General features: G+C 42.6%; 2 protein-coding genes across 2 annotated transcripts; one reads left to right on the forward strand and one right to left on the reverse strand.

Annotated features, from left to right (window-relative positions):
• Positions 1-1,527: 1,527 nt before the first annotated feature.
• On the reverse strand, positions 1,528-2,519 carry LOC141638656 (uncharacterized). Its single transcript, XM_074448002.1, has 2 exons — positions 1,985-2,519; positions 1,528-1,892 (listed from the first exon to the last, which is right to left on the reverse strand). Exons 1-2 carry the CDS (start codon positions 2,517-2,519, stop codon positions 1,528-1,530), a joined length of 900 nt encoding a protein of 299 aa, XP_074304103.1.
• Positions 2,520-9,671: 7,152 nt separating this feature from the next.
• On the forward strand, positions 9,672-13,503 carry LOC141642579 (uncharacterized). The gene is made up of 2 exons (XM_074451412.1): positions 9,672-9,739; positions 10,393-13,503. The coding sequence occupies exon 2, from the start codon at positions 10,400-10,402 to the stop codon at positions 12,029-12,031; it is 1,632 nt and encodes a 543-aa protein (XP_074307513.1). The 5' UTR covers positions 9,672-9,739; positions 10,393-10,399; the 3' UTR covers positions 12,032-13,503.
• The last annotated feature ends 7,884 nt before the right edge of the window (positions 13,504-21,387 follow it).

Consider the following 21,387-nt stretch of genomic DNA (forward strand, 5'->3'; position numbering starts at 1 on the left):
TTTCCGTACTTCCTCTAATGATTAACTTCTACAAGTTTATAGGTGTCATGAACAATTGTGCCGTTTGAAGAATTATCCATCCAACAACATTTGAACAAGATGGCGTTGTAAACCGTTTGTTCGCCACAATACCTTAACTCAATGATCTCTTCTAAGGTACCATAATAGTCATCTCCATCAATACCGTTTACGCAAACACCGTAATTCATACTAGCTTTATTTTTCCCATACTTCAATGTGTGAAAATTAAAGCCATTGATAGAATATCTCTGCCAAGTTTGTACTTCTTTAGAAGGACCCATTGCTAAGGCAACCAACAAATCATCTTTGATATTCTCTTGAATTACCTAATTTCAAAGTTATATAAGTAAATATATTTTGTACTTAAGGTTTGTATATATTTGTCTAATGTTTACCTATGAAACTTACATGTTCTTTAAACCACGGTGGGTAATTTAATATTTAGAGACCGATTTTATAATATTACCGTCTGAAATATAATCGGTGGGTAAATTACCGACCATATTTAATTTACCAACTGATATCGGTCGGTAATGGGATTCAAAGACCGACTTTTTGAGCGGTCGGTAAAATCGGTTGGTAAACGACTTGTTTCTTGTAGTGCGAGGGGATACCATTAATCAAAATAGTAGACCGCACTGTCCTAACACAATTCATCGTCATCTCCACCCACCGAGGAGCAAACCCCATTTTGACCAAGACCCGCTCCAAAAAGATCCACTCGACTCTATCATAAGCCTTACTCATATCGAGCTTTAGCGACATATAACCCGCTTTACCATGATTATGGGACTTAATGAAATGAAAACTTTCAAACGCCATAATAGCATTGTCCGCAATTAGCCTCCCCGGAATAAAAGCACTTTGTTCGACATCCATCAGCTCATCCAAAAAGCCCTTTAATCTGCCCACAAGCACTTTTGAAATTAATTTGTAAATCACATTGCAGAGAGCAATAGGCCGGAAATTACTCAGGTCCGTGGCATTTTTGATTTTAGGAATAAGCACAATATGTGTATGATTAACATTCGTCAAATCCTCCCTTCCTTCAAGACAATTTATCACATAAGCCGCCACATCCTTCCCAATAATATGCCAGTATTTTTGGTAGAAATTCGCATTTAAACCATCCGGTCCCGGAGCTTTGCTTGGCTTCATCTGGAAAAGAGCCTCACGAACTTCCTCATGGGTAAACGGTTTAGTAAGTTGTTCATTCATTGCACCCGTGACACAAGGCTCAACATAATCCAAAGCCTCGTCAATACGGCTTGGCCCAGCTGAAGTGAATAAATCATCGAAAAAACTCATAGCCAAGTCCCGCATTTTCCCCTCCTCCATAACCCAATTACCCATCGTATCTTTGTGTCTGCAAATTCGATTCCGTCTCTTTCGATTGGAAGCCCGTATATGGAAAAACCTTGTATTTCTATCCCCCTCCTCAAGGTAACTAACACGTGAACGTTGGCACCAGAAATTTTCTTCCGCCATTAACAAATCATCCAATTTCTAACAAACACCTTTCCTTTCATTAACAGTTTCGGGTAAAGGAGGACACGAGTCCAAAAAATGCATGCGTTTTCGCGTTTCCTCGATTTGCTTACGTAAATCCCCAAATTGGATTTTACTCCACTCGCTAAGCTTCCTCGAGCAGGCCCCCAATTTATAAAGGGCATCTTGACCACTCCCCAGAGCACCCGAATGCACCCAAGACTCGCGCACAACCTCCTCACATCCTTCACTAGTCACCCACATATCCTCAAACCGAAACCTCTTCCCTTTAAATGATTTAATAGGAGAAAACATGGCAAGCTTAATCGGCATATGATCGGATTTGTCAAATTCCAAATGGTGCAAAGTAATGGTAGGCACATCTCCACAAAGGCAGACGAGACGAGAGCCCTGTCCAAACGCTCATACACCGCATCCTCCCCACTTCGTTTGTTCCACCAGGTGTAGGGATTACCTGAGAAGCCCACATCCAAAAGCTCACACTCATCAACCGCCTCACGAAACTCATCCATTAAGGCCTGCTCTCTCGGAGCTCCACCCTTCTTCTCATGTTCAAAAAGAATCTGGTTAAAATCCCCGATCATAACCCATGGCAAACTTGAAAGCGATTTGATATCCTTCATAAGTCGCCAGGTTTTCCATTTATCTTCATGCCGTGACCATCCATAGACCCCAGTAAGTCGCCATTCATCCACATTAAATACACCCCGTATAGCCTCATCAATATGGTGGGCAGTCGAAGAAATAACATCCACTTCTACCCCTTCTCTCCATAAGATAGCTACCCCCGCAGATCGACCAACTGAATCAACACCCACGCCATCATAGACACCCCCAAGTCGCTTAATAACACCTTGTATTTCTTGACTACTCAATTTAGTTTCTAACAACACCACCACATCCGTCGTTTCCCCCCGTAGCAACCCCCTCAACCTAACAACTGCCGGGTCGTTGCCTAATCCCCGACAGTTGTAACAAAGGATACTCATGGCTCCCAGCGGGGTTGCAGGTCCGCAACCTCCGCCGATATAGCATTATAAGCTGAAATCTCTTGTCCTTCAACACCTTCCCCCTCCCACACACTATAAGCAGCAGCAGAAACCACCAAAGAATCCTCTATATTATCAGGTGACCCATGGAAGCGCTTGGACCCCACTCCTATATCATCATCCAAATCTCCTCTCTGTTGCGTTTCTTGGAACCAGACCCCTCCTCAGATACCTTCGAATTAGATGTTTTCTGCACGCATCTACGCCATTTCCCAGGTTCTTTCCTTGTTAACAAACCCCCATCAGGTTCATTCTGCACTGAGGGAGCCTCATCAGCGTGAGCACCCGAGACCACCATCACTTTATCACCCTTATCAGTGGTAGGAGCTTTAACCTTAGTGTTTAGGGAAACAGCTTGTAAAATTTTCATCATATTATCAACAGCTAGGTTCTCCCCTGCCTTAGCAATGTCCTCAAAATTTTTACTTAAAGCTCTCCCAACCCCCGAATTCTTCTGACGAACCTCAGCTATTCGCACTGGTTTCCAAGGGGAAGCACGAATCCAAGCACCATAAACATGTGATCCTTCCTCATAAGGCCCCTCATCATAATCCTTCTCCCCGTGTCCGAGTAAACCACACCCATAGCAAAATAAAGGCAGACGTTCATACTTAACAGAGAAATTAACCAGCCGACCACCCTTCATGCGAATGCTAACAGATCGACGAAGCTTCGATCTAACATCAAGGAGAACCCTAATACGGATAGCCCTATCAAGTTGTGGATAGGTAGAGGAATCCCTATCAACATAAACCCCAATCTGGTTACCCAACTTTCGACAATTCTCCTCTAAACCCCTCCCTTCCAAAGGTAAATCGTATATACGAACCCAGAAAGGTACAAAGGAAAGAGGCACATCCCATAGATTTCCATTAGAGTTGGGTTCATTGAAACACCAAACGAAAGAGTCAAAATGCCACGGCTGACCCTCCATGACCCTTTCCTTATCTTTAATGTCTTGAAAATGAAACATGAAAGTTTTTGTTTGAGAATCTAAGATATTACTGTAACGACATATTTTGTATCGCGATAACTGAAATACAAAACAAGGAAACAAAATGAGTTTTTATTAATATCAGAAAAGTTCGTGTACAATCTCTAATAATCCTCTGATTCTAAAAAAATAGGGTACGCGTGTAGAGGGCGTATGCACTCTACGCGCGACGTTGACTTGTATTCTTGAGAGGGTCGAACGACTTGAGTCTCTCTTGAATGTTTGAATGTTTGAATATTCGAGTTTGAATGTTTGAGTTTTCTTGCGCAGGCGGCACGAATTTGTTGTGCTTGTTGACTGCTTACGTTGAATTTCACGAGATTTTCAGAGAGAATTCCAGAGCTTTTCTTTTCTTCAAGTTTTTCTATCCTTTGAAATGAATAAACTTGGGGTATTTATAGAGAAAAATTTGGGCTTTTCCTCGGGCTTGGCCGCAGGCCCATTTCTCGGCCCGTTTGCAATTTCAGCCCAATTTGACTTCTGTTTGGACCCGAATAATTCAGAATGACCCAAATTTGATTTAAAAGGGACAAAAATAATTAAATTGAGTAATATATTTATTATTAACTCAAATTAATTAACTTCTGTATTTTCGACATTTAAATAAAATTTTAATGCCTACAAATTGCCCCCTCGAGACTTTGTCATGCCCACTTTCGAAGTGTTTTAGCGTGGCGGGGTCTCGACACATTTTTTTGGTTTGACTTGGAAGTCGACGGCTATCCATCATGTTGCATCGATAGCATTTTTTTCGGCCATCCTGTCATTGTCTGACTTGGCGGATAGCATTTGAATTTTTCGTCACCTTGGTCATTTTGTAACCTTGACGAATTGCACTTAAATTTATGTCACCCTGGTCATTTTGTAACCTTGACGGTAGTAACTTAGATATACACTAGACAAATAGCCTTTCTTTCATGTACATTGAAATTGTAAGCTTTTGAGTAATTCTCCACTACAAATATTGGTCATTAGAGCATTACCTTAAATCTCATTGTTTAATATTGATGTACGTACCCATGAAACTCACTATTGAGCTAATTGAATTTTAAATTGGAAAATTTGGTCATACCTAATTACTCCATATCTTTTTTGTCTTGTCTGAGCAAATTGGAATTCACCGGCTATTTTTTGAGTGAATGCCCTATAAGAAAGATAATTATATTGAATGAATGTATATTACAATGAGCTATGATACATGTTATATATAGGAGAGGAAGAACCTAATTAAGGAGAATATACATAGCTTATTCTAGAGGATATAATATTGCTATATGTACAATAGAATCATATCTTTAATATTTGTTCCTATTTACTTGTTTATATGATTTGATATGGATATATTGTTAATACGCCCCCGCAAGATGGACGTCGGAGGGAGAAGGCCAATCTTGTCTCGTAGTTCCAAAAAGCAGCGTTTGAGCAGGGGTTTGGTTAGAGCATCTGCCAGCTGGTCTTTGCTTGCGACATGTTGAATTCGAATGTGTCCTTGGTGGAGGTGTTCCCGGACGAAGTGAAAAGATAAGGCCATATGCTTCATTCGTGAGTGGAAGACCGGGTTTTTGGCATAAAGAGTGGCTGACATGTTATCACAGTAGAGTGCGGGAGGTTTCGTGACAGCTATGTTGAGTTCAGCGAGTAGATTGCGTAGCCAGAGAACCTCAGTGGTGACAGCTGCTAAGGCTCGAAACTCAGCTTCAGTAGTAGATAGAGCAAGGCCACGTTGCTTTTTAGAAGACCAGGAGATCGGAGTCCGACCAAGGTATATGATGTAGCCTGTTGTGGAAATATAATTATCTTTGTCACCAGCAAAATCGGCATCGCAAAATGCATGAAGACAGAGAGGAGTGGTGCGATAGAGTTGAATGCCATAGGATTGAGTCCCTTGAAGATAGCGGAGGAGGCGTTTCAGCGCGGACCAGTGGGTGGAAGTAGGGTGATGTAGAAATTGTGCTAAGCGATTGACCGTGAAAGCAATGTCAGGTCGAGTGAGAGAGAGATATTGAAGGCTCCCGACTATGGTTCGATAGTCGGAGTGGTCTTGGATTGGTTTATCGTCTTCACGACAGAGGTGCACATCCGTAGCAATAGGGGTTGTAGTTGGTTTGGCATAGGCCATTTTATGCTTGACAAGTAAGTCATGTATGTATTTAGCTTGGTTAAGATGAAGACCAAGATTGTTAGGAGTGACTTCAATGCCTAGAAAGTAGGACAATGGACCAAGGTCCTTAATAGAAAAGCGATTTGAGAGGTTGTTAATAAATTGTTGTAATTGATGTTGGTTTGGGCCAGTAATGATAATGTCGTCGACATAGACGAGCATGTAGATACAGGTAGTTTTGTTGTTAATAATAAATAATGAAGAGTCCGATATTGATTGACGAAAACCATAGGTAATAAGGTATGACTTAAGCTCGGTGTACCACGCTCTTGGAGCTTGCTTTAAGCCGTAGATTGCCTTTTTTAATTTGCAAACATATTCAGGTTTCGAAGCATCAACAAATCCTTGTGGTTGGGCCATGTATACATCATCAGTCAGTGTGCCTTGGAGGAACGCATTATTGACATCGAGCTGACGTAAGGACCAGGACTTGGTGACGGCAAGCGAGAGAATTAAGCGAACAGTTGTGGGTTTTACGACCGGACTGAATGTCTCTGTATAATCTATACCCGGACGTTGGTGAAAGCCTTTGGCAACGAGGCGTGCCTTGTGTTGTTTTAGTGAGCCATCGGGGTTGTATTTGATTCGATAGACCCACTTACATCCAATGACATTTTGAGACGATTGTTTTGGGACTAATGTCCAAGTTTGGTTGCGTGGTTGGGAGTGAGTTGGTTGTAGCGGAAGCAAGTGCGAGGTTGGCGTATTTAGGATTGGGTTTTCGTATATTATTAGCAAGCCGAGTGACAATGTTGTGTTGTGGCGGAGGTGGTTGAGGCTCGGGTACAGCCGTGTCCAGAGGAGAATGAAGAGGAGTAGAGTTGCAGTTGGGGGTGTTGTCGGTGGAGGGAATGGACGGTGAGGTGGTGGATGTGGAAGGAGGAATGGGACGGCGTGTATAGACATGGGTGATAGGCGGTCATGGTCGAGGTATAGGGGTAGTGGGTGTGGTGTTGGGTGAGGTGGCAGGTGATGTGGCAGGTGGGTCTGCCCGTAGGACAGGAATAATAAGACGGCACCAATCATCGGGATTAGTATTGGTGTTGTCATCAGTGGATGGTGTGGTGTTGAGGAGACGTGTGTAAGGGTATTCATCTTCAACAAATTTGACATGGCGAGAGGTATAAAGGCGATTTGTTTTGGGTTCAAGACAGTGAAATGCACTTTGAGTGGTTGAATATCCGACAAAGATGCAAGGAACGGAACGATAATCAAGTTTATGGTTTGTATAGGGTCGCAACCATGGGTAACATAAACATCCAAAATTATGTAACTTGGTATAATTAGGAGGAACATGGAAAAGCATGGAGTACGGGTTTTGTCCATGTAGTGTAGATGTTGGTAATCTATTAATTAAATAGGTTGCCGTACTAAAGGCGAACGGCCAGAATGTTGTAGGTAGCTTTGCGTGAGAGAGGAGAGCTAGACCGGTTTCAACAATGTGACGGTGTCGGCGCTCAGCATACCCATTGTGTTCAGGGGTATGTGGTGGAGAAGTGAAGTGACTTATACCATTGTCAAGTAAGTATGGGGTTAGTTTCTGAAATTCACCTCCGTTATCGGAGAAAAATTGTCTTACGGGTTTTCGGAAAAATTTTTCAACAAGAGCCTTGAATCTAACGAAGACCTGCATGGTTTCGGATTTTCGTTTTAACGGAAAAAGCCATATGTATTTGCTAAAATGGTCAACGAAAATAACATAATACTTATAATTTTCGCGAGAGTGTACCGGGCTTGTCCATAAATCCGAAAAAATAAGGTCAAGTGGGGCGTTTGTTTTAAACGATGAAGTCGCAAAGGGCAGTTTTGTGCTTTTGCTAATGAGACACGATTCACAGGTTGAGTAATTAGCAATATTAAAAGGTAAATTTTTATTGATAATTCGTATTACATCATGATTCGGATGACCTAATCTATGATGCCACGAGAGAGAAGTTGAGCCTTTCTTTGTAAAGCAGACGGTTGGTGGTGACGGACTCAACTCGTAAATGCCATTCCTAGCTCGGCCCTGGAGTATTGTTGCTCCCGTCAAGATTTCCTTAATAACAAACGAGGTTGATGAGAAAACGACATATGCATTATTATCTCTACATAACTGAGAGATTGATAAAATATTTCGCGAAATTTGCGGGACATGTAAAACATTATTTAATTTAAGAGAAGAAAGGGTGAAATTACCTATATTAGCAATGTCTAAAGCAGAACCATCACCAATAATAAGATCGTCTTGACCAAAGTAGGGCGAGTGGAAGGCGAGGGTGTCGAGGTCGTGTGTGACATGGTGGGATGCTCCACTGTCGAGCAAGTAGTTAGGGTTGGGGTTGGCGACACCAGTAGAGGCAGCGTGGGCTTGTGGTTGAGACTGGCGGGTTTGTGGCTCGGGAAAGACAATGGTGGGGAAGAGTTTGCGAAACAGAGGACAGTCCGCAATGACATGGCCTACCTGTCGACACCACTGGCAGCGGCCTTTGAAGGGTCGTGGGTTCGGGTTAGCGGTAGGTTGTTGGCGGGATTGATAGTGGGGTGAGGAGTTGGTGTTGTGGTGATAACGGTTGGGTTGGTACTGGTTGTTGCTTTGTCCGTGATTGTTGTAGTGGTTTTGGCGGTAAGCCGGGTTGGCAGTGGGTTGAAAAATATTGGTTTCAGATTGTTGAGGTTGTTGTTTGAGAAGGAGTTCATGAGACAGTAGTTTCTCATGGAGGGCTTCGAATGATATAGGGTTGTCTCGAGCACGGACCGTATCTAAGACGGGTTTATAAAGTTTGTAATCAAGGCCTCGTAAAACCTTGGACACAATATCTTCGGGATCGAGAACCTTGCCCATTAAAGCAAGTTGGTCGATACATGCTTTAATGGAGTTCATATAGTCAGTGATCGACTGATCGGTGGTTTTGACTATCGACTCAAGACGGTCTTTTATTTGTAATATGTGTGCACGCGAAGGGTTTGCGTAGGTTTGTGCGAGGATGTCCCAGGCCTCTTTCGAGGTTTTGGCCCGGACTATTAGGGCTTGGACAGCCGAGGATAGGGTCCCCATAAGGGCACCTAAAATCAAGCCATCTTGTTTAAGCCATGTAAAATAAGATGGGTTTGGTTTTTCAACTTTGTCATCACCGACGATAGTCGGAGATGGAGCAGGATAGGATCCGTCAAGGAAACCAAGGAGACTATAGCCAAACAGTATATGGGTAAGTTGGAAATGCCATGAAGTGTAGTTCATGGGGTCGAGTTTCACGCAGTGGTTAAGGTTCAAAGAGGTGAGAGGTCTTTGCGAAAGATCGTGAGGATTCTTGATGGTGGTTTCTTGTGAGTTAGTCATGGTGGAGGCGGGTGGGTATTTGTTTTGTGGGAGGCGTTTGAAGGTGGCTCGGCGGGGTTGCAAAGGGTTTTTGGAGGATCGTTTGAAGCTCCTAGATACCATATAAGAAAGATAATTATATTGAATGAATGTATATTACAATGAGCTATGATACATGGTATATATAGGAGAGGAAGAACCTAATTAAGGAGAATATACATAGCTTATTCTAGAGGATATAATATTGCTATATGTACAATAGAATCATATCTTTAATATTTGTTCCTATTTACTTGTTTATATGATTTGATATGGATATATTGTTAATATGCCCCTTGGTGGTATAATTGATGCTTTGCTTTCATCACAATGGTAAAATATTCCATCAATAGCCATAAAGTGGAATAATGACTCATGAAGCCTTGACTAATGACTACCGTTACAAGCATGCATTACTACATGTACTTCTATATATAGTCATATTGATATTTCCGTCAAACTCGAATCTGCTTTGCTCCCATGTACACTTGAAAGCCCTTCGCACGATTTATCTTGCATCAAGAGTTGTCGAAGACTCGAAGGTGATCAACTCATCACGGTATGTCTTATAATCTTTTCACTGCTTTGTTGCACAGAAATTTTATCGGTCGATGACCAGATTACGCCTCAAAAATCGTAACTGACGATCGGGACACAAAAAGATCACAGTAAGTTTTTTTTTTTTTTTTGATCTTAAAAAGTGACGTCTTCTTGTTATTTGACACTTTTTTTTATCTCAAAAAGTGACGTCTTACCATTGAACACATTTTTTTTTTTGAAAAAGTGACGTCTTACCATTTGACATTTTTTTTTTATCTTAAAAAGTGACGTCTTCTTGTTATTTGACACTTTTTTTTTTTTTTTTTTTTTTGATCTTAAAAAGTGACGTCTTACCATTTGACACTCTGAGGAGGAGGCGAAACATAATTAACTTGAATTCGGGACAGCTTTTCGAAATCTTAGTGAAGCACTGGATTTGTTATCTTATGTCTGCTTTTCGTGAAAAAAGACCAATTGAAGTGGAGGGTTTCTTCAAACAACAAGGGGCTGGGTCAACTATTCAATCAAATGATATAGAGCATGTTTCCCATCTTTTCTCGAGAAACAAGTGGGCTATTTCTTTGCAAAATTGTGCTCAATTTCATATGTGGCAATTCCACCAAGATCTCGTCGTTAGTTAGGGGAAGAATCCGTACGAATCGGATTTATTGAGGAACGTATCGAGAGAGAATTGGATTTGGCTAGACAATGTGTGGTTGGTAAACAATTTTATCTTAAAAAGTGACGTCTTGTTTCTTTTATGATACCCTTGCTTTTTCAGGGTCGTCATGGTATACTTCAAGGAGCTTTGCAACAAAGATCTTACCTACCTTGCCATAGTCGACCATGAAAAAGATGATGCAAATTCCGGAACCCGCTTTGTTACTCGCCAATCCTTGCGCTCTTCCAAAGGTGAAGCTAGTGTGGTCAACAAACATTGTTTCGATCCTGAAATGTCATCAAAGTTCGATATTGCCAAGTCGGATGTGACAGCCCGTTTTCTTCTAAAGAGCACCTTCAAGACAAAGGCCGACGAATATTCCACCTATCCCTTACTTGGACGGAGAATAATTGTCGGATCAATGAAGTGGGGCTCTAACAACTTGAAGATTTACGGAGAGTCAAGACATACTGCTGGATATTGGGAGTGGACCGAAGATGTGCTTGCTCGTTTCGGTGATATCCTTGAAATCTCTTCCATCAGCTCGGCGATCAACGCATCATTGTACTCATATGACAAACATGTGCCAGTAATGCGCGCTTTCTTTGAAGCTTGGTGCCCTACCACAAACACCCTTCATACTAGAGAAGGAGAACTGTCCATTTCTTTGTGGGACCTGAGAATGCTTGGGGGCTTATCCATAGTCGGTGAGCTTTATGATGAGACTGTTCCACATCCTAGCATGCTTAAAGAGCGAAATGTTCGAGATGGCACAAATGTTCCCGCAACATGCAAGTACTTGTTTGCTGCATACCACCGTCTTGTGAGGAGATCTTCCACCTCTGGTGAAGTATCTGCAAGGCAATGGATCGACTTCTGGTTTAAGAGAGGGGAGACCTATCTACCTCCCGTGAAGAAGTCAAAAACCAAACTCCGTCCAAGATCCACGCAGAATCCAAGTGGGGAGTTTGATCCACGCCCGTCTGATGAGTGGACTGAAGAAGAGCTAGCCATATTTGAGAGGCTTGGGGTTACTAGCAATACTCAGAAAGGAAAAACTTACCTGGCTGCCTATATATCATGTTGGTTGTGCACGTTCGTTCTACCTGAAGACGAAGACAGATGGATCAGAGCCGGTACCTTTGAAACTGCTTGTTTAATGGCGGAAGGTCAACGTTTCTGTTTGGCTGCTCCTGTTTTGACTAGCATCTACAGAGGGCTTAACGATCTAGTCAGGTCTTCCAACCCTGGATACTCCAAGTCTTACTTCCCTGCTCATTATCTCTATGGATGGCTTGCATACTATTTCAACACTCATCATGATGTAAAACCAGAGCCTCGAGGTCCCTCAATGGTAAAGTACTCAGGGGCAGGAAGTGCACTTTCTATTACTGATGATGACGCCCGAGCTCTTATACATGATGAGGGAAAAGCCAAGGTATCTTGCTTTATTCCACATAAAAACAAAGCTGACCTCTTGTTCGATAATGGGGAACTAGAAAGCTCAAAGTTCAGTTACCTTGTGTCCCTTCGCTCCACCTATCTATGCCTTCGCATGAATGACTTCTTCCATGTTGAGCCCTACAATCCTCAAAGATTTTCCCGACAATTTGGCTTTTATCAGGATATTCCTGATATACTGAACCGGGGTTCCGATAAAGCAACAGGCTCACGTCGTGAGGCGCTAAAATACTGGCAACTTCTATTATTCTCAGGCAGCGTGTCTCGCGTATTCCTTCCTTCTGTTCCTATTTCATGAAATGGTCAGGTTACCGCGGCGTTTAGCGTTTGGTGGAGAGAACGATGTGTGAGCGATCTAAAGAGGAGTGTGAAGATTCTTGTTGATAGCTCTAAACCGAGGAAAGGTCAAGCGCATCACGACGCAGGTGGTTCAGCTCCGGCCCGCCCTCTCAAGATACACCCGAAAAACGCCGCCCATAAGAAAAAGAATCAAGTAGAGATACACCGTAATAGCGATGCCAGCTCGGAGGTTGATCCTAAACACGAACGTCGAGGTAAACGAAAGGCATGTGTCTTGGATGCCGATGAAGTCAAGCTAGATGATCATATCCTTGACGGGGTTCCCAGCTCTTCATGTGTGCCTTTACAAGTATTGGTAAGCTACTTAATTTCCATTTATTTCTCATTTCCCCTTATTATGAAAATAACACTGATTATCTTACAACAGGAGGGAGACGTAGCTTTGGAAGTGGGAGCTTCGATTCCCGAGCAAGGAAATATGACTCGTCCATTGAGAGTGAAACTTGGAAAAGGAAAGGAACTTGCAGTACTTAACCAAATCGCTCCCATAGAGAATTTATTAAAATCAGCCTCGGAAGAGAGCAAGACTAGAAGCTCGTTTGTGGGTGCTAGCCAGGGTTCAATAGATGGTCCGAATGTTGCCAAGCTCATTACTCCACGCATCATTGAGAGTAGTAACAAGGCACTTGATGCCATTGTTAGTACGCAACCTGTCAATGCTCCAGCCTGCTCTACGACTTCGTTTCGACCACCAACTGCACACATTGATATTTTTCATGGAGCTCAGCAAGCGATAGCCATCATGTTCTTGGAAAAGCTAAAGAGCGCGAGTTACCACGAAGTTGCCAGAACTGCTGTTTTTGCTCATGAGGCTTATCGAAGTATCATACATCTGAAAGGTGATGTGACATCATTACGTGAGCAAGTGGATTCCTACGTGACTGCAGTCAACGCCTACCTTGTGCTTGAAGGGTTTGCATCCGAACGTCAGCGACCCGAGTCTTTGGAAACAGACATAGCTACCCATCAGAAGGAAGTTTACCATGCCAAAGCACTCTTGGATAAAGGAATAGAAGAGTATCAAGTTCAAGTTGCAGAACACTCCACCATCCAAGACCAGATAACTTACCTCGAGACTGAGTTGGGTAAGGCACAAGAGTTAGAAAAGAAGTTAAGTACAGACTTGGAGACGAGAGGTGAATCATTAACCGCCCTAGAGTCACGTTTCGAGGACGCTGTCAAGCTTTTGAATGAGCTCGAGAACACCCCTACTATGAGTGCTGAAGAGGAGGCTTCACTTCGAGAGCAACGTGCATGTCTTGAGGAGATGCGAGCTTCTCTCACTGTTGACCCATAGATAGATTTTGTCTCTTGTATTTTTTTTTCACCTTTGATTTTTTTTTTTGCAAGATAGTAGAATGGTTGAATCAAGACTTCATGAATAAGAGAATTTATCAGTCATTGTTTTAACTTCGAGTTTTGACTTCTCCTTTTTGTCTTAGAAGGGTTTGTGATTTGGATTTGTGGTGTGGCCGCACTTGAACAAAATGCTTATCCAAGCTGCCTACATACTCGCAAAGTTGACAACAATGACAACTTGCAAGATCAAGCCAACGTAGTTCATTAAAGGGAGTTTTTTTTTTGTTTGGGGGTGTGGCTGCACCTAAGTAAGACTTACTTAAGTTGCCTACGTACTCGCAAAGTACCCAAGTACTTTACAAGATCAAGCCTACGTAGTTCAGGGAAGGATTTTTTTTTTTATTTTATATTTTATATTTGATTTTGAGTTTTATTTTGATATGCAGTTTAGCCTCATGCTTAGGAGCTTATGCAGTTTAGCCTCATGCTTAGGAGTAGTAGTGCTTCAAGAATTTTCCGTTGATCGGACCTACATGAACACCGTCTTCATCAACAATCTTATAAGCACCATTGGTGTATACCTCTTGCACGACATATGGCCCATCCCACTTGGAAGTGAACTTGCCTTTAGGTTTGTGAGAAGTAATGATCGGCCTTCTTACCGCGAGCACCAAGTCTCCTGCCTGAAAAGATCGAGGGCGCACCTTTTTGTTGAATGCGCGTGACAACCGTGCTTGATAACACTGTAGCTTTTGTTGTGCTTGCAACCTTTTCTCGTCTAAAGCTTCCAACTCTTCCAAGCGCAGCTTGTCATTGTCATCACTTGTAAGTTCTTCCTGAATGGCAACTCTTAAAGATTGAATTTGAACTTCTAATGGCAGCACGACTTCAACTCCATACACCAACACATACGGGGTTGCTTGAGTAGGTGTCTTGTATGTAGTACGATAGGCCCACAATGCCTCACCGATTCTCTCATGCCAATCACGCTTTGACTTCGCCACCACTTTCCTCAACAAATTGCATAGCGTCTTATTAAAAGCTTCAGCTAAGCCATTTGCCGGAGCATTGTACATGGAAGACTTGTATTGTTTAAATTTGAACTTTTCAGCAAGACTTCTCATCAACTTGTTAAAGAACGGCTTGCCATTATTAGTTATGATGCGTTGTGGTACACCATACCGAAAGATGATTTGAGTGCGAATGAAATCAACAACAATTTCCTTTTTTACTTCACGTACACTGACAACTTCTGCCCACTTTGAGAAATAATCTGTTGCAGCGAGGATATATTCATGCCCATTTGATGCTTTTGGAGTGATGGGTCCTACAACATCTAGTCCCCACATTTCGAAGGGCCTTGATGAAATGGTAGGATGCAAGGGTTCTGGAGGTTGGTGTATGAAATTTGCATTAAACTGACAAGCATCACACTTCTTCGCAAAGTCCATGCAATCTTGCACCATGGTTGGCCAATAGTACCCCATTCTTTTCACACGATCATGAAGCTTTGGACCGGATTGATGAGCGTCACAAACACCCGAATGAGCTTCGTACATGGCTTCAGAAGCTTCAGTTTCGTCAAGACATCTTAGCCATTGCCCGAGGAACGATCGTCTGTAAAGTGTTCCCTTATAATATATGAACCTTGGAGCACGACGACGAATCTCTACCTTATGTCTAGGGTCATCCGGAAGCTTTTGATGTTCCAAGAAATCGATGATAGGTTGTCGCCAATCATCATTATCGACTTGGTAGACACTAATCATGTTAGATGACTGTGCAATTTCTCCTCCTTCTAGCGGCGGTTCTAGCAGCGGTACTACCCAACGGTTGCAAACTGGAATTGTCATGACTTCCTCTGCCCCCAGTGCCAAAGTGGCTGCAAGATTAGCAAGCGCGTCAGCCAACTTATTGGCACTCCTAGGCACATGTCCAATGTGAACACAATCCAACTTGTTAAGTAACCGGGTTGCATATTGATGGTAGGGAATGAGATCATATTTCTTCACTTCGAATTCATCAAGGACTTGGTTCACTACCAACAAAGAATCTCCGTAGATGTCTAAATCTTTGACCCATATTTCAATCGCCATTTGAAGTCCTAAGATTAAAGCTTCATACTCTGCCACATTGTTTGAGCACAGTTTAGTGAGCACAAAGGAGTAAGGCAACACATGACCTTCGGGAGACAAGAATACAACACCAGCTCCGGCTCCATCACGTCTTGCTGCACCATCAAAATACATTTGCCATGGCGGAAGTACATCAACATAGAATATCTCTTCACCAGGAAGATCATCTTGAAGTTCCCATTTCGCGGGGACTGGATGATCAGCAAGGAAGTCAGCTAAAGCTTGCCCTTTGATGGCTTTTTGAGGCACGTGGACCAAGTCATACTATTTGAGTAGAACTGCCCACTTTGCTAGACGACCGGATAAGACTGGCCTTGAGAGTATATACTTGATAGGATCATCCTTTGAAATTACATGGACGGTATGTGACTGCATGTAGTGCCTTAGTTTTTGAATTGCGAAGACCAAAGCCAAGCATATTTTCTCGATTTGAGAGTAACTGAGTTCAACTCCCACCAAAGTTCGACTTAGGTAATAAAGAGCCCTCTCCTTCTTATCTTCATTTTCTTGAGCACATAATGCCCCCAGTGAGCGTTCTTGTGCAGCGATGTAGAGGATAAGAGGCCTTCCTGGAACTGGTGCCCCCAACACAGGTGCAGATGACAAGTACTTTTTGATACTTTCAAAGGCATTATGACATTTGTCATCCCATTGGAATATAGCATCCTTTTTCATAAGATGACTGAATGGCTGACAGCGTCCCGCGAGGTTAGAGATGAATCTGCGAATATAAGCCAAGCGACCTTGTAGACCACGAAGCTCCTTCAAATTTTTAGGCTCTGGCATTTCTTGAATTGCCTTGATCTTTGATTGATCAACTTCAATTCCTCTATGTCGTACCACGAATCCTAAGAATTTCCCCGAAGTAACTCCAAAGGCACATTTGAGCGGATTCATCTTGAGTTGGCATTTTCGCAGTCTTTCAAAGACGGTACGAAGGTCGTTGATATGGTCTTCTCTTTTCTTGGACTTAACCACAACATCATCAACATAGCATTCAATTGTTTTGTGCAACATGTCATCAAATATCCTTTGCATAACACGTTGGTATGTTGCTCCTGCATTCTTGAGACCAAATGGCATAACTTTGTAGCAAAAGATCCCCTTCGGAGTACGAAACGCAGTGGCCTCTTGATCCTCAGGTGCCATAAGAATTTGATTATATCCTGCTGTGCAATCCATGAAGGAAAGAGCTTCATGTCCAGTCGTTGCATCAATCATAAGCTCCGTGACTGGCAAAGGAAAATCGTCTTTTGGACAAGCATTATTGAGATCCCGAAAATACACACAGACGCGTAACTGGCCATTTTTCTTTCTTACTGGCACGGTGTTAGCAATCCATGTTGGGTATGTTACCTCTCGAATGAAACCAGCTTCAATGAGTTTGTTGACTTCTTTCTCAATCTCAGGAATCAAGTCTGACCTAAAACGTCGTTGAGGTTGCTTCTTAGGACTTACACTCTTCTTAATCGCCAAACGATGCATTGCGACTTTAGGACTTAATCCTGGCATTTCTTTGTAACTCCAAGCGAAGACGTCCTTGTACTCAGTTAAGAGCTTGAAGTATTCATCCTCCTCCTTCTCTGTAAGAAGAGCACTAACATATATTGGTCGAGGGTCCTCCAAAGTACCTAAGTTGAGTTCCTTTAAGTCATCGACGGTTGATTGCCCCCCGTCCTCTAGCAATGTTGGAGCTTCATCAGCTTCAATCTCTTCACTAGCATCAGGGACTTCCTCTACGGTGATGTGATAAGATGTCATTATTTTATCTTCCAATTCTTCTTTGTTGCTTGCACTCGGTGTTGTTAAGGCTTCACCAAGTCGTGACTTCCGCGTTTCTTGGAAAGATGATGACTTCTTTTGATTTGTAAGGACCACAACATGCCTTTTTACCTTGAGGGGTTGCGCTTGCACTATGTCTACTACTTCTATGTACTTCATTCTGGAAGGGACAACACTTCTGAGATCATTACTAACTTTCACCTCTTCTTTGTTGCTTGCTGAGGCTTGATTTGATTGCTTATGATCTTCAATCCCTTTGGGGTCTTTTAAGCGATCAAACACCGAACGAGATGGAGCTCCCAAATGTTTGAGTACTGAACCTTTCTTCTTCAAATGTGATGAGGTACTTGACTGGCAAGCACAAGTGGCATTATTTTGAACACCCAATCTCTTGAAGATAGAAAAGCGATTTCTTAAAGGTACTTCTTGTTGTGACAAACTATGCCCCCCCAATCTATCGAACACAGAAGGAGCCACTCTTGTTGCAGGTGGTCGAATCTGATCGAAGACAGAGAGTGTTGGCGATGTTGTGTCATTTTTACTTTCATCTTCTGCCATTTCTTCAGGTGTGATGCACTGAGAGGATAATGCATCTAATTTTCGTTGAGCACCAATCTTTATAGGCGAAGGAGATTCATAGCCTAAACCAACCTTGGAAGCACTGAAGCTCCCCTCTTCCTTAAAAAGCTTCTTTTGAGTTTCGTTCAAGCCATAAGGCTCAACACTGATAACTTTGCCCAATGGAGTGGGATTTTCAAAGTCATATCCAGCTTTAGCCAACAACTTATATGCATTGGAGTTGAACACGCCCTTTTCTTGACCCTGGGACGATTTGCTTGATGATGGGACGTACCCTGTAGGAGCGTATCTTATAACTTGTTTTTCAACCGTGCTAGGCAGAGGGGTGATAAGCTTCACCATCCACTCTTGCTTGACTACATTGTTGGACTTAGCTTTCTCTTTGGTCATTGTTTTTGAGCTTTGATATTCTGCAAAAGGACTTTCACCTTCCTTGCGTCGTGACTTTGGAATGTACCGAAGCACCGGAGCTGCATTCTTTTGTGGATCTTCTTTCTTAGCTTCCTCAACATGTTTGACTTTTTCGTTGCTCTTCGATTGGATACTTTGGCCCACTTCCATTTTAGCATCATTACTAGAAATATTTGGAGAGTTCACAACTTCTTTTTCTTTGTCTTTTTTCCCAGTTGATGAAATAGTGGATGGTAAGAATTCACTTGAAGTGCCATTTTCCTCGAAGAACTTTGCATCCGCGAAAAATGAATCGACCTTAGAAAAAGGCTTGACATCACCATTGATCCTTCTTTCACCTCCACGATAATATTTTAGACATTGATGGAGAGTTGAAGCAACTACACCATTCTCATGCTTCCAGGGCCGACCTAACAATAACTTGAACGAGGTCTTTGCATCAATAACATGAAATAAGGTGTCAGAAGATAAATCCTCCATGCTAAGATTCACACGAATTATGCCAACAGCACGCTCGCCATTCAGGTTGAAGCCATGAATTATTGTTCGACTACTGGATAACTCATCCATCGTAATGCCTAACTCAACCATGGTTGCCTTCGGCATAAGATTTACACCAGACCCTCCATCGATTAAGATACGGTTCACCCTCTTGCCTCTTATATAGCCTAACACATACAAAGGCCTATTGTGGAGCTTTGATCCAAGCAACAAATCTTCATCAGAGAATGATAAGGCGGTGTTGCAAGATACACATTTATGTTCTCGCTCTGCATGCTCCCCTGCGTCTTTTACCTTTTCTTAGTATAACTCTGGATTCTGAAGAGATTGGACAACTTGTTGACGCATCTCCTTAGGAAGGTGAAAAATTTGCTTCCATCCCATGCGCTTCGGAAGAGCATCAAGAACGGCCAGCACTTTGGTGTCTTTGGATTGACTTGAGTGTTCGAACGATGCGGGATCTGAAACACCATCTTTTTGTTCATCTTCTTCATTTTCATCAGTAACTGCGATAGTATTGACAGTAACTTCGTTGAGATAACCTTTTGGGAAAAACTCCTCCAGAATGACAGGAGTTGGTGGTTGTTGTTCTAGCAAATCAACTGGCAGGACATGTGATTTGACCATCTTCTTTGATTTCTTTTTTCCTTTGGAACGATGTGAGCCCCTCCTCTTAGTTTGTTTTCCCTTTCGTGGTGGAGGTTGTTGATGTTGTGGCTTTACTTGCTTCCTTGGCTTCTTTCGCGTCACCAATGTCCAACCTTCATTATCGTCATCGTTGATGGCCTCCATGGTTGCAGTCGCACCTTCAGTTGTCTTCTGTGGGAGTGATATTGACCTTTGCACTCGAAAAGCTACGGGTTCAAGACTTCCAAATTGAAGCACACATATTTCTTCTTGCTTATGAGGGACTATCACATTCGAAACCTCCATGGTTTGCCCTTCAAGTCCTTCAATCATCACACTGGTGTGATTTGTTGTCACAGTGTCATCAAGATCCAAGATGATTTTACCATCTTTTGCTAATTGCATAATCTTTTCTTTGAGGGTTATGCACTTCTCAAGGGGATGACTAACTAAACGATGATAACGACAATAGTTTGGATCCGCCGTCTTGTTTGCTTGGTCAGGGCGCTTTGATTCTGGCAACTGGATGACCCTCTTTTCCAACAGATCATCGAGCATGCCTGAAAGATCTGAGTCAGGGAATGGATACTTCTTGTTCTGCAATTCCTTTAGTGTTGGTTTATCACGCTTGAAGTCCTTAGTGTATGTCTCCTTCTTAGGCTTTGCAGAGATTTTGACGGGTGTGTCACTGGTGGTAACTGTCATAGATTCCTTGGATGAGCCTTTAGAACCCTTGTCGGTTTTCTTGAACTCTTTCTTCTCGCCAGCGGGCTTAGAGGAAGATGAGTTCGTCTTCTTTCGAGCATTGATTGTTATCTCCATATCATGAGCACGTGTTGCCAAGTCTTGGAAGCTCTTTGGCTTGTTCCCATTCAAGATGTATAGGAGGTCCCACTTCATTCCATTGATGCACATTTCAACTGCTGAAGTCTCACTCAAACGGTCCTTGCACTCTAGACTTAATGCGCGCCAACGGTTGATGTATTCCACAACAGCTTCATCTTCCCATTGGGTTGTTTTGGTTAGCTCACTCATGCTCACTATGCGCCTTGTACTGTAGAACCTATTCATGAACTCGTTCTCCATTTGGTCCCAGCTGTCGATCGACTCAGAACCTAAATCCGTATACCAATCGAAAGCTATGCCCTTGAGGGAACGAACAAACTGCTTCACTAACAAGTCTCCATCTGTCCCGGCATTATTGCATGTCTCCATAAAGTGAGCAATGTGTTGTTTGGGGTTACCCTTTCCATCGAACTGTTGGAACTTGGGGGGTTGATATCTAGCAGGCATGCGTAAGACATCGATCCTCTTTCTGTAGGGCTTCACATATCGAAGACTGCTAGAGGAACCTTCACCTAACTGGCTCTTGATTGTGTTGGCTATCAAATCTTGCAGTTTCTTCTCGGTGTAGGCACTAAGATCATTTTTAGGGGGCTTCTCACCATCCTTCTTATCATCTTCTTCTTCCTCTTCTTCTTCAGTGTCATGATGGCTTGAGTTGTCCTTGTTACGAAGCTCTTCCATTTCCCTTTGAAGTTCTTCAATCCTCCTATTCTTCTCTTCATTTTCTTGCATCATCTTCTCAAGGAGCTTGTTCACATTCTCCATTTGTTCTTCGAGACTAGAGCCACCAACAACCATGACTGATTCGAAAATAGGGGTTGAAGCTTCCTCCTTCTTCTTTGGCATTGCTTTCTTCACCTTGCGAGGGGATGGATCACCACTAGCTTTGGATTCCTTGCTCTCCTTTTGTGGAGATGAAGCCTTGTTGATTATAGCAGTTGCAGCAGCAGCAATTGATGCAATTGAATACTTACGAGGCCTTTTAGGAACATGAGCGGTGTGCAAGCTTTCAGCAGCAGCATTGATAGCAGCCTTCTTTGCCATTCATCTTGTAGAAACACCAATTGGTTGCATGCTTGATAAAGGTGCAACACTTGAAGACCCTTTGAGGATT

The sequence above is a fragment of the Silene latifolia genome, chromosome 2 (assembly GCF_048544455.1).
Source record: "Silene latifolia isolate original U9 population chromosome 2, ASM4854445v1, whole genome shotgun sequence".
NCBI lineage: Eukaryota > Viridiplantae > Streptophyta > Magnoliopsida > Caryophyllales > Caryophyllaceae > Silene > Silene latifolia.

Bases quoted from the DNA above. Each gene is read 5' to 3' on its own strand.
- LOC141642579 (XM_074451412.1), top strand. From the start codon at position 10,400: ATGGTATACTTCAAGGAGCTTTGCAACAAAGATCTTACCTACCTTGCC.
- LOC141638656 (XM_074448002.1), bottom strand. From the start codon at position 2,519: ATGAGTATCCTTTGTTACAACTGTCGGGGATTAGGCAACGACCCGGCA. The intron at 1,893-1,984 runs GTAATCCCTACA...GCCTTTGTGGAG, and splicing joins TTTGGATGTGGGCTTCTCAG to ATGTGCCTACCATTACTTTG.